Here is a 16,998-nt window from a genome sequence, read left to right as displayed (position 1 = left end):
GCCTCAGCTACTTAGCCAGGCCTCCACAGTGTAGTAAGCCCTGTTTCAAAAATAAAGCATAAAAAAATAAGGTAGGGTGTGGCTCGGGGGTAGAATGCTCGTGAATTCAATCCCCAGGACCACAGACAAAACAAAAAACTCAAGCCGGGCGTGGTGGTGCATGCTTGTAATCCCAGCGCTTGGGAGGCTGAGACAGGAGGATTGCTCAGGTTCAAAGCCAGCCTCAGCTGCTTAGTGAGGCTCTCAGCAACTTAGCGAGACCCTGTTTCCAAGTAAAAAATATAAAAAATAGGTCTGGGAGTATAACCTGGAGGTAGAAGGCCCCTGGGTTCCACCCCAGTACCACCACCAAAAAACAAACAAACAAAAAATCTTTAGATGCTTAGTGTTTTGTAGGAATCTTGGAAACATAAAGAACAGTAACATACAGTCTCTGTTCCCAGTTTACAGGTATTAAAATGGAAGGTATCATGGAATAAAGTCCAAGAGATCTTAGAAATTGTTATTCTTGATAGTTCAATTATTTTTTAAAATAAATTTTAGTTTTCATTACCTTATTGACCTTACCACATAAACAATTCCAACTAAAATTTCCTTTATGGTCATTTATCTCAGTTGTTTTTCGGAGCATATTTAATCAACATACTGTTGTTGTATTTGGGGGGGTATACTGAGGATTGAACTCAGAGGCATTCTACCTCTGAGCTATATTCCCAAGCCCTATTTTATTTATTTTTTATTTTTTATTTTTTTGTGGTACTCGGGATAGAACCCAGGGGTATTTATACCTTCGAGTGACACCCCCAGTCCTATTTTTTTAGTCCTTTTTTTTTTTATTTTGGTGGTACTGGGGTTCCTGGAAGACCTTCTACCTCCGGGCTACACTCCCAGACCTATTTTATATTTTTATTTAGAAACAGGGTCTCCTAAGCCAGCGCGCGCGGCTGGCTTCGAACCTGCGCAATCCTCCTGTCTCTACCTCCCAAGCGCGGGGATTACAAGCATGTGCCACCACGCCCGGCTTTAGTCCTTTTTTAATTTTTGAAATAGGTCTTACTGAGTTGTGAAGGGACTCGCTAAGTTGCTGAGGCTGTCCATGGACCGCGATACTCCTGTCTCTACCTCTCGAATGCTGGGATTGTAAGTGTGCCCCGCCACACCTGGCTTTATTCTTTATTTTGAAACAGGGTCCTGCTAAGTAGCTGAGGCTGGCCCTGAACCTGTGATCCTCCTGTCTCAGCCTCCCAAGTTCTGAGATTAGAGATTTGTACCACTCCTAGTTGACATACTGTTGACTAGAACCTCATAGCTGAGAATAAATGACTATCATATTTAAAATGAATTTATATATTTTTTATTATTTTAACATTTCGTGAAGTCTTGTTTGGCTTTTCATGCCACCACAGTGTAGTGCCACAAATGTGGTGGGCACCCAGTAAAAGACAGGCAGCCAGCAGGCGTGACGGGTCGGGGTGCGTGTGATGGTCCTGGGCTCCTGTTACGAATGTCAGTGTGTCTGATGCTCGCACCGCTCCTGGAGGACACAGGTTCAGTAATTGCTCATGACCAGGCTTCCCGGGAGCAGCAGGGGTGGGATTTGAACCACTAATAGAGCTGGGACGTTTTTGTGATAGGGCACTTTCTGGAGCCGGAAACAGGTCCAGGTTCTCCTTTTGCCTGTGATTGACAAGCAGCACACTCCCGTAATCCCGGGCAAGTCACTTGACCTTCGTGAGCCTCCTCTTCATTCACAGATAGGACATTATAATTCCCGCCCTGCCTTGCACTCAGATTAGTAATATCTGATACAGAATTGAAACTTGGTGTGCAAGTAAAAAGGTTATTACTTATAGGTGTGGTGGCGCACACTTGTAATCCCAGCATGTGGGAGGCTGAGAGGAGGATCTCGGTTCGAGGACAGCCTTAGCTAGTTAGGCCCTTTGCAACTCATTGAGACCCTGTTTCAAAATAAAGAATAAAAAATAGGGCTGGGGGTGTAGCTTGGAGGTAGAATGCCCCTGGGTTCCATCTCCAGTACTGAAAACAAAAACAAAAACAAAAACGGTTATTATTTGTTAATAGGTGTGTGTGGGGGAACATTAACAAAGAGTGATTAGAAACGACTCTATTACTCTATCCTGCAAAGGGAAATGTTAAAAGGCTTATGCATTGTTGATTTCCTAGGGACCTGGTAAAGTGTGAACGAGGCAGTCTTTCCTGGATAAATGGCTGTAGAGCTGCTAGTGTCTCAGTTTAGGAAGATAGCAATCCTACGGCATCTGAACTGGGCAGAGGACAGTGGCACTATTGTGCCAGATACTGAGTTTCCAGACTTGAAAGGGAGCTGACAAACCAAGAGCTTTGAGAGGACAGCGAGCAGTTACTTCTGATTTCACCAGCTCTGTTCTGTGAGCACTTGAGGAGTGAAGTGGATATTTGGTCTGTAGCCAAGTATGATATGATGGTTGTCTTTTAAGCTTTGCTGGACTGTCTTTGGAAGGTGGACTGATAGTGTTCTGTGTGACCCTGGGAAGCAGGACCAGGACTGACTGGAAGTTCCACAAAGTCAAATTTGGCTTAATAGGAAAGTACATCTTCTCCAAGTTTGAGCATCCCAGCAGGGCCTCAAGCACACTGGTCAAGCGCTCTGCCACTGAGCCACGTCCAGCAGCGATGGGGAGTCAAGGCCGACGCCGAGGGCCCCTGGTGTAGTGAGGGAGCGCCCAGGCCGGCCTGCGGGAGGGGCAGGCAGGGCTTCGTGAGTGCCGAAGGAAGGTGGCCTTTGTCCTCACCATATTTACCTGTGCAGATGTTTGAATGCACAGCAGAAGCTGAAAGCATTTCACTCTCATATGCGACCTCTTGCTTTCCACCACCGACATCCACCTGGACTTTCTTCATTACGTAGCTGCCACCAGCTCGTCTTATTTTGAGGTTGCATTTCAAAGTGAATGGCAGACAACACATTATTCCCTAAATATCTCAGCATGTGTATTACTCACTAGAATTCAGTAGTTTTTTTTCTTTTGATTAAAAAAATATATATATATATATAATATACTGCACAAATCTTCATTCTCTGAGTATTGACAAATGTGTACACGTATGTAACCCAGACCCCAGTGAAAATCTAGAATATTAGCTGGTTATGGTGGCTCACACCTGTAATCCCAATATTTGGGAGGAGGAGACAAAGAGGAGAGGCCAGCCTCACCAAGTTAGCAAGACCTTAAGCAACTTAGCAATACCCTGTTTCTAAACAAAAAATAAAAAAGGCCTGGGGGTGTAGCTCAGAGGTAGAATGTCCCCGTGTTCAACCTCCAGCACCAGAAAAATAAATGAACAAGCCAGGCATGGTGGCACACGCTTGTAATCCCAGCATTTGGGAGGCACTGCCCAGGTTCGAAGCCAGCCTCAGCTACTTAGTGAGGCCCTTTGCAACTCAGTGAGATCCTATTTCAAAATAAAGAATAAAAAATAGGGCAGAGGGTGTCGCTTGGAGATTGAATGCCCCTGGGTTCCATCCCCAGACCCGCAATAAATAAATAAATAAACAAATAAATGAACAAAATAAAAATGATTGCAATACGAATACTAGTAACAATAGAAAAGACTGGGGAGCCTCCCTGTGGCTCCACACATTTTCTCATCCTTCTTTTCAGTCAGTCCAACTCTGGGCTCCCCAAGAGGCACTCACTGCTTTAATTTTTCAACCATTGGTTAGTTTTGTCTGATCAGGATTTCATGTAAGCGGAATCATACAGCATGTGCTCCTTTATATATATATATATTTATTTATTTATTTTTAGTGGTGGTACTGGGGGTGGAACCCAGAGGCTTTCTACCTCTGGGCTTTACTCCCAGACCTATTTTTTTACATTTTTTTTGGGAAGCAGTGTCTCACTAAGTTGCCGAGAGCCTCACTAAGTAGCTGAGGCTGGCTTTGAACCCGTGCGATCCTCCTGTCTCCGCCTCCCAAGCGCGGGGATTACAAGCGTGCCCACCTCGCCTGGCTAGCATGTACTCCTTTGAGTCTGGCTTCTTTCACTCCATGCAGTGTTTCTGAGACTCATCCACGTGGCTTTCATTAGTAGTTTGTTCTCTTTTGGTCTCGCTAGGTTGCTGAGAGTCTTGTTTAATTGCTGAGGCTGGTCTGGAACCTACAATCCTCCCATCTCAGCCTCCCAAGTACTAGAATCAGAGTTTGTTCTCTTTTATGACTGGTAATATTCCATTGTATGACTGGGCCACCATGTATGTATCCGTTCTATTGAATGACACCTGGGCTATTTCCAGTGTTTGGCTGTTATGAATACACCTGCTGAAAACATTAGTGCACAAGTGTTTGTGTTGATGTTGATGTGGTTTCACTTTTGGGGTACATACCTAGGATTTGACTTGCTTGTTCATAGGGTAGGTCTGTGCTTGGTGGTTTCTTTTTTTTTTTTTTTTCTGTTATATGGGATTGAACCCAGGGGTATTCTGCCTCTGAACTGCACATCAGTCCCATTTTATTTTTTATTTTGAGACAGGGTCTCACTAAGTTGCTGAGGCTGGCCTTGGACTTGTGATCTTCCTGTCCCTGCTTTTTAGGGTACTGGGATTACAGGCATGCACAACATACCCAGTTTTGTGTCTAGTTTTTAATAGCCTGCCAAAGTGATGGTACTAGCTTATATTCCCACCAATAGCATGTGAGAATTCTGGTTACCACCAGTATTTGGTGTTGTCAGTGTTGTGGATCTCAGCTGTCCTGAGGGGCGTGTGGTATGTGCCTCATTGTGGGCTGGTGAGCACTTCCTCGGCGGCTGAGGATGCTGAGTACTTCCCTGTGTTTATTGGCCATTCTTGTTTTCCTGTTTGCAATTTCAGTTTCAGCTCTTTTGCTCAGTTTTAATTGGGTTGTTTGCTAACTATGTACAGAAAAGTGCAGAGTTTCCCTTAGCATTTACATGTGCACATATTCAGTAGTCATCTTGGTAACTCGGGACACCCACGAGTTCCACTGAAGCGTTTTAAAACCCAGCCTTTTTTCCTCTAGAGTATAAAATATCCAAATGTAATTTCATGTGACATACTTTGTTTTAGTATTAAAAGAATCCTAAGGCAAGCATGGTGGTGAATGCTCGTAATCCCAGCATTTGGGAGGCTTGAGACAGGGGGATCGCAGTTCGAGGACAGCCTCAGCTACTTAGTGAGGCCCCTTGCAACTCAGTGAAACCCTGGGGGTGTAGCTTAGAGGTATGTTGTCTTCTTAAGTAGGGACACAGGACACTATTGAGAAAATGGGATTGAGTCAGGAGACAGATGACCTAGGTTTCCAGGTCTCCGTGTCCTAACTTAGGAACAGTATAAGAAGGGATGACAATTTCTGCCTCGCCTGTCACACACGGCAGAGAGGATCGGATCACACGATGTATGTGGCAGTGCTTTAATGACAGAGCTCCAGGAAAATGTAAATGACTAAGATCTAGGAGACGGGCTTGATCTGAAGCTCAGAAGATGTTAGCAAAGTGTCGGAAGTGTTAGAGAAAGTCTAGCCAGGCAGAAAAAACGCAAATTGCTACTTCTCATCTGACTCTCAGGGGAAACAACTTGAAGATGAGGCGAGGTTGGACACGCAGTGAACTTGGATAACTAGAGTTAGCTCTAATGGGCCTTCAGTCACTCAGAGGTGGTGCACAGACGCCCTCAGTAACTTTTGTCTTTTTCTGAAATAAGATACAAGAGGAAAGGAGACTCCTGCCTGGGCATTAACCCCAAGAAGCAGTGTATATCCTGGGAAGGGGCTCCCTCGGCAAGGAAGCACACACGCAAGCAGGTTGAGCGCTATTTTACGAAGAAGAGCGTGGGACTGATGAGCGTCGACGGACTGGCTGTCAGCAGCCCCGCTGAGCCCCCCTCCTCCGAGCCCGTCTCCTTTATCCCGGTGAAGGACTCCGGCGATGTGGCTGCTCCCGTTACAGCCTGGTTGAATCCCCTGGGAATTTACGATCCGTCAACCGCACGGTGGCTGCAAGGACAGGGCCCTTCAGAGCAAGAGTCAAAGCAGCCAGACCCCCAGGCAGACAGAGAGGGCGCTGTCCTCAAGGCCAAGGTGGAGGAGTTTAACAGGAGAGTTCGGGAGAACCCGAGGGACACGGCGCTGTGGATGGCGTTTGTGGCTTTTCAGGTAAGTATCACTGCCCTGGCTCTTATACCTTGCAATGACATTTTTTATTTGAGGCAGATCTTTTTTTCCCCTTTGTGGTACTGAGGATTGAACCTAGGGGCAGTCTACCTTTGGGCTACATCACCAGCGCTTTTTATTTTTTTGCTTGGAAATAGGCTTTTGCTAGGTTGCCAAGAGTCTCACTGAGTTGACGAGGCTGGCTGTGAAGCTGCAGTCCTCCTGCTTCAGCCTCCCTGGTGTTGGGATTGCAGGCTGGTGCCACCACACATGGCTGCGGGAGACCCTTTGAGCTACTCTGCGGAAGCCTGGCAATGGGCATGTCAAGGTAATCAGGTTGTAGCCCTTGCCCTGAGCTTGCTCAAACCCAGTGAGGGCCAGCGTGGGGGTGCACCCTGTAATCCCAGTACTGGGGAGGCTGGGGCAGGAGGACCGAAAGTTTGAGGCCAGCCTCAGCATCTTAGTGAGACCTTGTTTCCAAATAAAAATAAAATAGGGCTGAGGTTATAGCTCAGAGGCAGAATGTTTGTGTTTCAACCTTTAGTACCCCCCCCCCAAAAAAAAGCCCGGTGAGAACACCTGACCTGGAAGAATAAATGTAATGAGGGTAGGAAGTGCTGTGACATGTCATCGTGTCATGAGGGCTCGAGCGACTCTCCAGGAGGGAGGAAGGAAGGCTGCACAGGGACGAGAGATGGCAGCAGACTCCGTTGTTAACTGTGCGGCATGCTGAGGATTCAGCCAGGGACGCCTGCATGCAGGGCAGGGACTCTTCCACTGAGCCACATCCCCAGCCCAGGAGCGGAGTCCTAAGAGAAAGGCGTTCCCGACATACAGACACACAGCAAAGGGCACAGAACTGTGAGAAACGGGGCCGCTCAGGAAGTTACGTAGTTAGAGCTGTGTGCTGTCTTCCTAAAATACAAGGATGTGTAGCCGGGCGTGGTGGTGCACGCTTGTAATCCCAGCATTCGGGAGGCTGAGACTGGAGGATCGCAGTTCGAAGACAGCCTCAGCTACTTAGTGAGGCCCTCTCAATGAGACCCTGTTTCAAAAGAACAAAATATAGGGCTGGGGGTGTAGCTTGGTATAGAATGCCCCTGGGTTCCATCCCCAGTACCTCAAAAATAAATAAATAATAAATAAATAAATAAATAAGATACATGGGCGTGTCTTGGTCCTTCATGTGGAACCACTCATACAATTATTAGATACCACCCATGTTTGGCTTTTTATTTGTAAGGTGGCTCTACAGAAAAGGCTTTCAAGGTAGTGCATGCTGGTTATTAATACATAAGTCTAGTTACAAATGACAATATTAGACAGGACAGTCAGGCGAACTAAACAGATCAAGCATTCTAGATGACACAGGCATCCTAAGAACCAAGTTTTCATTAAAAGAAATAGTGATGACTAAGTGGTTATCAACAGAGTCTGAGTAAGTTTGTTTTGAGAGGTAGGAGCCCCACTGGTTGTAAATCAGTCTAAGCACTGTTGAAGTCCGAGGACCCCATCCCCAGCTCCGTCCGCATTAGTAAACTGGCCTTTTTGTCGTTGAGGATGAGGTCATGAAGAGCCCTGGCCTGTATGCTGTTGAGGAAGGAGAGCAGGAGAAGCGAAAGAAGTCCCTGAAGCTCGTCCTGGAGAAGAAGCTGGCCATCCTGGAGCGGGCCATCGAGAGCAACCAGAGCAGCATCGACCTAAAGCTCGCCAAGCTGAAGCTGTGCGCGGAGTTCTGGGAGCCCGCCGCGCTGGCCAGAGAGTGGCAGAAGCTGATCTTTCTGCATCCCAATAACACGACCCTTTGGCAGAAGTACCTCTTATTTTGCCAGAGCCAGTTTAGCACTTTTTCAATATCAAAAATTCACAATCTTTATGGAAAGTGCTTGAGCACTTTGTCTGCTGTTAAGGACGGCAGCATCTTGTCTCACCCGGCTTTGCCTGGCATAGAAGAAGCCATGTTCGGTAAGGAGATAACCGGATTCAGTTGTGTGGGAGGAGTTATACGTTCATTTGTCCTTAGTTGAAAATGAGGATTTTTAAATTTATTTTAGACAAATCTAAATTGCCAGAAATAATTTTTAAAAAACTGCTATATCTGGTGAGTCCAGCTCATCGTGTGGCACATAGACATTTATTTGATTGAAATCCCTGCTATTGAGAATTACTGTTACCACCTAAAGAGTCAAGTATATTGCTCTAGAGATGATAAGCTCTTACCATGCTGAAGAGTCTCAGATTTGGAGCTGGAGGTGTCCGTCACTCGGTGGTAGCATGCACTAGGTCCTAGATTTACTCCCCAGCACCAAAAAATAAAATAAATAAATTACATGAGTTATATTTTTAAAGTCTCATATTTGAAATTATTTGCAATATGCCTAAGTAGCATAATGTTATTTGTTATTTATTATTTTTGGAACTAGGGATGGAACCCAGGGACATTCTACCTTCAGCCCTGTTTTATTTTTTTATTCTGAAACAGTCTCCCTAAGTTGCAGATGACCTCACTTAGCAGCTGAGGCTGGCTGAAAACCTCCTGTCTCAGCCTCCCAAGTACTGGGATTACAAGTGTGCACCACCACGCCCGTTCCTTAATGTTATTTAATAGTATTATGCCACAGTTAGGATGAACTGAAATTTTCAAACATGGAACCTTTATTTGTCTACAGCTGCTTTAAGCACATAATGGAAATTGCTGGCAAATAGTGCCATCTAGTGGTCAGTTGAGTACAGAGCTTTGCTTTCTCCTAAACTACGTCATCCTTTTTCTAGAATTTTTCTTTATTTGACAGCCAACATTCAGATCAGCCTCTTGAGTTATTTCAAAACACTACATATAGTTTTTATTGTTAGTAGTTGTATTGCGTGGTGGTTTCTTACAAAATTAAAAAATTATACTTGGGTGACAATACTGTTAATCCTTTTAAATCAGGACAGGTGTGTATTACAGCTTCAGAGTGTGACAGTAATTTCGTAACAGATGTTCTCAGTGCTTAGTTGCGTGTTTGAGAAGTTCCATATCTCCCTCGGTGGTACCAGCTGGCATTCTCCCTTTGCTCTCTCTCGCAGCACTTTTTCTTCAGCAGTGCCACTTTCTGCGGCAGGCTGGTCACTCAGAGAAGGCCATCTCTTTGTTCCAGGCCATGGTCGACTTCACTTTCTTCAAACCTGACAGTGTGAAAGATGTGCCTACCAAAGTACAGGTACCAAGCTCTGCTCGCACGATTCGCCTGTCTTTCTCAGAAATAGTCCGGTGATCCAAAGAAAATTCCGTAATGGGAGCAGTGACATACGGGTGGAGAAAGATGATTCCTCCCTTCCCCCAAATATGAAGGTTTACCAAGCTTGCTTCCTTTCCTGCGGTTCCTGTTTAGATGCAGGTCATCTCCGTCGGCCAGGGGATCCGCTGGCATGCATGTAAGCCAGGGTTCCTTCTCTCCTCCCTTGGTAGTCTGGGTCTTGTGTTGCTGGCCCACTGACCCTTCCCACTGCCTCCACTGTGTGCTGGAGTTGAAAATGAACTCACTGTAGCCGCTTGGTCAGCACAGGCCTCGTGGAGGAGGGGTTTATCTTTTAGATGACATGTGAGCATCACCAGTGCTCATTATGTAAAGAAATGAAAACAGAGATATGCAGATAAGAAAAGCCGACCTCTTCCCTGTTTCCACTGAAGAAAGCCCCTGCTCTTCAGAGAGGGTTGAGGGGAAGATGAATAAGATAGACCTTCACCAGTCTGTCGTGAGAGGCTAAGGACACCATCATGTGGATATTTCATGCATTTCCAGTAAAGACCATTTTTATCATGATGCTGCTTCTAGGCAAGATTGGATTAAAGAATTATACCAGATAGTGTTGGCGTAACAGTACTAATAAGCCAGATGTACTAGTTTTAAGACATGCTTTGATATTTTAAGAATTAAGCTGTGTTTCAGAACACTGAACCTAAGGGCACCATGGTCAGGATCCAGATCCCTCTGCGGAGACTCTAATGAGCGCAGTTACGCTGGGAAGGAGGGTCCCGCCCGCCGCTGGGATGCACCGAGGCTGCTCCAGAGTGTCAGACCCTGAGCTTGAGTCTTAACTAATAACAGCACGTGTGTTTCTAGAGCATTTACCTGGCACTTTTGAGATAAAGCTTCTTTAACAGTGTTCCGTGTTGCCTCTGTAACTGAGCGGCGGCGTTAGTATGAACACATTTACAGTTCATGTTAGTCAAACAGGTCGAGTCAGAGATCACGGACTGTGCTTCTGTGGAATAAACAAATTGGCTATAGCCATCCATTACACTATTGTTTTTGAAAAAGCTGTATTTTTTCTGAGCATAAAAGCCTGTCGCTCTTATGGGAGCAAGCTTACAGAGAGGGGAGTCGGGGCAGTGTAGTCTTCCCAGTCAGTCGACCACCCGCCCCGCCCTGTGGAGCCTGCAGAGGCTCCTCCAGGCGCGGCACCGCCCAGGCTCTGGCTGTACTGTGACCCTGCACTGAGGGAAGCCTGCTTGTCCTCTCCAAAAGTTTTCTTACAAGAACTTCATGGGAATAGGCTGTTGGCTCACTTTTAAAGTCCTGTTGCCAGTTGATAACATGATCACGTTCCTGCCCGGGGCTGTGTTCACGTTCTCTTCCACCGGGAATTATTTATTGCCAGTGAGCGGTTTCCACACGCTGCAGGCCTAATGAAATGAACGCAGGAAGGCCCTCGGGGCAGGCCTTAAAATGCAGGCCTTTGATTCTTTGGACGCCTCCCTTCTGTGCCAACAGGCACTTCTTGAGTCCCTGCTACACTTTGAGTGTTGTGCCACGTGTTAGGAGTAAACAGTTGTGTGGCCTGTGGTTGTCTCTGCGGGAGTTCGTAGTCACTGAAGTTTGAGTTCCCTTTTCCTCAAAGTCTTGAAAGCAGCATGACTTGAGGTACTGGTTAGAGGATCCAGTGGCATTAGAGGAAGTGGCAGAGCCGCCGTCCCTGGTTAGACTGCCCTGGCAGGAGCAGAACTAGGAAATGACTTCTCTGCTCCTTCGCTGCAGGCTGCATGAAACTTCATTTTGTAGCTAGCTGTTTTCTTTTTCTTTTTTCTTTTTTTTTTTTTTTGGTACTCGGAATGGAACTCGGGCATTCTACCTCCATGCTACACTCTCAGCTCTATTTTTTAGTCCTTTTTATGTTTTTGAAACGGTCTCACTGAGTTGTGAAGGGCCTTATTTAGTAGTAGCTGAGGCTGTCCGCGAACCATGATCCTCCTGTCTCTAACTCCTGAATGCTGGGATTACAAGCATGCGCCACCATGCCAGGCTGTGGTGTTTTTTTTGTTTTGTTTTGTTTTGTGGTATTGGGGGTGGTACCCAGAGGCTTTTCTACCTCCAGGCTATACTCCCAAACCTATTTTATACTTTATTTGAAAACAGGGTCTCACTAAGTAGCTGAGGATGGCTTTGAACCTGTGCGATCCTCCTGTCTCAGCCTCCCAAGTGCTGGGATTACAAGCGTGAGCTGCCACGCACAGTTTAGCTAGCTGTTTTCTAACCCAGTCTCAAAAGTGTCGTCCCTTCGCCTGTGCTGTGTTTGATTTGTTAGAAGTCCCTAGGCCCAGCCCATACGCAGGAGTGGGCGTGCCCAAGCAGGGGTGGGATGAGGGCTGTCTTGGAGGCTGCAGACCACACAGAGATAATCCTCTCTGTTGTTTTGGAGTGTGTATTGTGTGTCAACCTCAAATGCCAGTAGCAAAGGTGATTTGAAGAATCTGAAGCTCTCCTTTTATCTACCAGCACTAATTCTGCCTGTGAGTCAGCACTTTTTCCATGGGAGGCCTAATTTCTGTCTCTTAAACCTAAACAGGTGGAATTCTTTGAGCCCTTCTGGGACAGTGGCGAGCCCCGGGTCGGGGAGAAGGGTGCCCGGGGCTGGCGGGCGTGGATGCACCAGCAGGAGCGGGGCGGCTGGGTGGTCATCAATCCAGGTAAGGCACCTCTGGTGAAGATGGGCGTGCTGTTTTCTTCTGAAGTTTTAACATCTTCATGAATGTTTGTTTATCAGTCTTAAGAACATTGTACAACATCAAAATATCAAAACTACATTAAGTAGGTTTCATGAAGAATAGACCATTTCTTCCCCTTAGGGGCGTTAAAGCACTCAACATCCTGTTCCTTCAGTACACAGTGCTCTGAGGACTTGAGAGATTCCACAGAAGGAATTTTTATTTCTCTTTTATAATTTGCTCCTGAAGCAGCAAGCTTGTTGGTAACTACTCCACCTCCCATTCTGTTTAGTGTGTGTTTAAGAGTCTGTGTTCTTTTGGCAACATACAGACCAACAAATGCTTTGAAAAATAATTGCCTTTTTAGGAATGTTACAAAATAATTATTAACTACTGTTTGTATAACTGTCATTTTACCTGACCCCTAAAGTACTTTCCATATTTAAACTCTGAAATAAAGCTGTCCAGTAGAAATACAATGTGAGCTACATGTGTGATTTCAAATCTTCTAGTAGCCACATTAAAGAAGTAAAAAACAGTTGAAATTATTTTGGTAACATATTTTATTCAACCCAGTATATCAAAATGACTATTCAAATAGCATATAATAGTATTTAAAATTACATACTATTTGACATTTGGTGTGTGCTGTTCTTGGAGCACACCTCCGTTCAGACTGGCCACTCTTTCAAGAGCTGGATAGTCATGTCCTGACAGCTATGCTGTGGTGTCTGTCTGTCTGTCTGTCTGTCTGTCTCTCTCTCTCTGAAAGGCACTTCCAGCGTAGCAAGAAGCCTGCCAGGTCAGCTATCTCAGTGACAGTACCAGGGGGAAGCGGTGGACGAGGCCTCGGGATACTGGCTCCTCGCCAAGGCCCAGCTGCCTCTTCTCCCAGCGTGGCCTGTCTGGGCCATGGTTTCTTCATCTGCAGAGGGCGCTTTGGATTCAGTGCTGAGCGCGGCAGAGCTCTAGGCACATGGCCTTCTGTTACTGTGAGGGGGGAGGCCCTTTTGGAGTTTGCGGTTAGCTTTGCTCTGGACAGGGCCGCCAGTGGCCGTCATGCCTCATGCGGCTGACGGAGGCATGGTGGCTTAATTTCCCTCGAGTGGTCCTGTCCAAAGAGAGCGGGAACTGTTCTTCAGGCTGGCTGGTGGCTTGGCACGTGAAGGGAAGCAGCCTGTGTGGTGAAGTGGAGGTTAGCATTGCACTGTTGGCCGCTGAGACCAGGCGAACAGCAGAAGGCTTTCTGACTGAACAGCGGCCAGTCTGACTGAGGCTGGATGGTTGTTGTTTTCGCTGAGGAGCGAGACTATTGCAATGATAGTGTGTGTAATAAAGCTTGCCGACTTCTGCATTTCTGCACTGGTAAAGTAGCATTCTTACAGCAGTATCCAAAGACGGGGATAACGTTGCTTCCCCGATGAGTGTCCAGACGTCTATCAGTCACTCATTATCAGATGTCAAGTTAGTGTTCTCAGAAAGGTAGTGCCTGTGTGGTAACCCTAAGGTAGTATCAAGTTAGGGAAATATGCTGGTGCTTATATTTCCTGAGCTTTCCTCACCTTTCCATTATAGAGACTCTCCTACTGAATTTAATTAATTTTCTAATACGTTTAATGGGAGTCCTCCAAAAAACTAGCAGGATCATTAGAAAGATTGAATGTGAGGCCCTCAGCAACTTAGTGAGACCTTGTTTCCAAATAAAATCTAAAAATAGGTCTGGGAGTGTAGCCTGGAGGTAGAAAGCCCCTTGGTTCCATGCCCAGTAACACACACACACACACACACACACACACACACACACACACACACACACTAAAAAGATTGATAGTTTTCTTGTTTCCAGAGGCATTCTATCTTCAAGCTACACCCCCAGCCCAGTTTTATGTCTTATTTGGAAACAGGGTCCTACTAGACTGATGAAAATCTTACTACATGCTGAGGCTATCCTTGAACCTGTGATTCTTCTCTCTCAGCCTCTAAGTACTAGGATTACAAGTGTGTGCCACCACATCCGGCTCTATAAGTGGCTCTTTAAAAGAATTAAAATGAAATGCAATTAAGAATTTGGTTTTGCTATTAGCTCCATTTTAAGTGCCTAGTAAGTCACATGTAGCCAGGGCTCCTCTGTAAGCACAGATGGAATTTCTTCAGTTTTACACAAGTGCTTTTGAACAGTGCTGGTCTACAATATATGGGTCATTCTCTGTTTTGCTCTGATAGTATTAAACAATTGCCTTATTTGCCTGTTTTTCATGGGAACTTGCCTACTTACAGGAGAGCCCCTGAATGCATCTGAGTACCCCAGGAGGCTGTCCTGACTCGCACCCACATGGTACCTGGCACAGCAGGCTGACTTGTGGCAGTGGAGATTTTATTACTGCTTATTTACTGTTCCATTTGTGTCTAGATGAGGATGAGGAGGAGCCAGAGGAGGATGATCAGGAGATAAGAGACAAGACTCTGCCTCGGTGGCAGATCTGGCTTGCTGCTGAGCGCTCCCGAGACCAGAGGCACTGGCGGCCCTGGCGCCCTGATAAGACCAAGAAGCAAACCGAGGAAGACTGTGAGGATCCTGAGAGACAGGCACGTACTCACTGCTGCAGGAGGAAAGCTGATCGTGGGCTCTTTGCCCTTCTTTCATTCCCATTACGTCTCATTCTCTGAAAGGAGGTTGCCGGGCTCCGCAGTACTTGGCTGGCCTGTTCCCATCCGTGTCTCGGCAAACACCCCCTGCTCAACATTGGGATAGAAGTTGGCTGGCCTCTGGTGCTCCAGATGAGCGTATTGGCACTTGGCTGGATAGGTCCTGTCCCCTGGTGGAAGGGTAGGCGCTTGTGGTCACTCCTATGGAAATTGCTTTCCAGGTCACTTAGTTAATTTTTCATGTGGAACCCTGTGGCCAAAGGTTCTAGAAACTCAGGTCACTGTCCTAGATTTTTTCTTTTCTTTTTTTGGTATTGGGGATTGAATCCAGAAGCATTTGAGGCTGTGAGGATCCTGAGAGACAGGCACGTACTCACTGCTGCAGGAGGAAAGCTGATCGTAGGGTCTTTGCCCTTCTTTCATTCCCGTTACGTCTCAGTCTCTGAAAGGAGGTTGCCGGGCTCCGCAGCACTTGGCTGGCCTGTTCTCATCCCTGATGGTACAAGCTCTGGCTCTGCTTGTACCTGGCTGATGGTACAAGCACGTGCCACCACGCCCAGCTCCTAGATTCTTTAATTCTGTCTACTCTCCTATCCATCTTTTGGATCCAGGGAGATGTAGCAGCTGGATTTGACTCTGGAAGACAAGAGGGACAGGATGTAGGGACTCTTCTGGACAGCTGGCGTATAGCTTGTTCTGCAGACGGATCACGTGTGGCTGATTACTCGCATGCCGGGCACTCCACTTACTTCATCTTGTTTATTGTCGTTACATGATCTGGTGCTTACTGCACGGTTTAGCGGCTAGTAGCTCTGAGGGTTTTAGATTAAAGTGAAGCAAGAAGTGCTATTTTAATGACTGGAATTGACTCAGTTTTGACTCTGCTGCTTGGCCTGGGTTCTCCCAGTGACGAGAGTGTGACCTCCCTGCAAGTCCGATGCCTTGAGATGGGAGCTCTGGCTTGGATCACTGCCATGCCACCAGTGCCCAGAACAGTGCCCGCCTGTGTCCAGTGCTTGGCTGGTGTTCCTGGAGGTTGAGGGCTATATGTTTGATGCCAGAACATGGAGGCCCCAGAGCGCCAACTTGAGGGATGACAAGTTGGGTTGCCAGGCTGCAGTTGAGAACCAGAGAAGTGGGGATAGGAAGGAGGTGATCTCTGGGCAGGAAGGAGCGGCCGGCTGTTGGGGAAGCCTCAGCTCCCCAGCCTGGTGTGGGAGGTGAGTCTGCATGGCAGCCTCTTTCTGGGCTGAAGCTGATGATTAGACCGGGACCTTTTTTGGTGTTGAGGGATTTTATAGAGTTCCTGGTTAACCTTTGAGAAGTTGGTTCTCCAGACTCAGAATCTGCCTGTCTCCTGGAAGCTGGTGTCTGGAACAGACTGTGAGCAATTCTTTGTCATTTAGCTTTTTCTCTAAGCCCAGCCCAAGGGCGAAAAGCTTTCTGATTGATGGTTTGAGTCATGAAGCCCCACGGTTCTTGGGCTTACATTTTGACTTCCTTTGCTGAGAGCCACAGAGATCAATCAGCCAAGCAGCACCTGAAGACAAAGGGTAGCATCCTCGGCCTTTGGTTTAAAGCAGGTACTTGAGATAAGCTCTGAGCAGTCCGGTTGTGTGAGCGCATCTGGTAGCTCTTTGCTTGGTCCTTGCGCTGTCTCTTCCTCTTACCTGTGCCTGTTGATCTGCCTTGGAGCAGTTTTCATTTCCGGAAGCCAGTGTGTTCAAAGATACCACAAAGAGTAAAAGTCTAAATAGAACCGTTTTGTAATTTTAACTTGCCGCAGTAACTACAAAAGCAGTTGTGTGTGCTTCTGAAGTGAGCGTCATTCTAGGTTTCCTATAAAGCTCCTGGATGCTTTGGAAGCCGTCGGCTTCAGCCTGCTCGTGCCTCCTCCTTCCCAGGACTGATGGCCTCTTGGCTGCTTGTAGTTTTTCAGCTGGGAAGTTCATCTTATGAGCCTCTGGCATTTTGTATTTTGCAGAAAACAGTTCCTATTTAAATTTTATTTAAATTTTCTTTTTCCTTTTGCAGTACCGGAGATGGAACTCAGGGGGCTGGGCAACTCCAGCCCTATTTTTTATTCTTTATTTTTGAAACGGGGTCTCACTGAGTTACAAAGGGCCTCACTAAGTGGCTGAAGCTGTCTGAGAACTGTGATCCTCCTGTCTCAGAATCCTGAATGCTGGGATTACAAGCATGTGCCACCACGCCC

At 46.6% G+C, this 16,998-nt stretch overlaps 1 protein-coding gene across 2 annotated transcripts in view; it reads left to right on the top strand.

Moving 5' to 3' along the window:
• NRDE2 (NRDE-2, necessary for RNA interference, domain containing) overlaps positions 1–16,998 on the top strand; it is a gene marked incomplete at both ends in the record, with an annotated part of 46,745 nt that overhangs the window by 19,886 nt on the left and 9,861 nt on the right. For both annotated transcript variants that reach the window (XM_080706991.1, XM_080706990.1), the window contains 5 exons: positions 5,722–6,172; positions 7,729–8,134; positions 9,239–9,372; positions 11,999–12,119; positions 14,548–14,723. In XM_080706991.1, coding sequence (XP_080563117.1) covers positions 5,722–6,172; positions 7,729–8,134; positions 9,239–9,372; positions 11,999–12,119; positions 14,548–14,723 — 1,288 coding nt within the window. The remainder of the gene's footprint in view (positions 1–5,721; positions 6,173–7,728; positions 8,135–9,238; positions 9,373–11,998; positions 12,120–14,547; positions 14,724–16,998) is intronic.

This window comes from Muscardinus avellanarius (assembly GCF_963383645.1).
Source record: "Muscardinus avellanarius genome assembly, chromosome: 12".
In the NCBI taxonomy this organism is placed as follows: domain Eukaryota; kingdom Metazoa; phylum Chordata; class Mammalia; order Rodentia; family Gliridae; genus Muscardinus; species Muscardinus avellanarius.
Note: the sequence above shows the minus strand (reverse complement) of the source record. Positions and strands in the feature narration are given on the sequence as shown.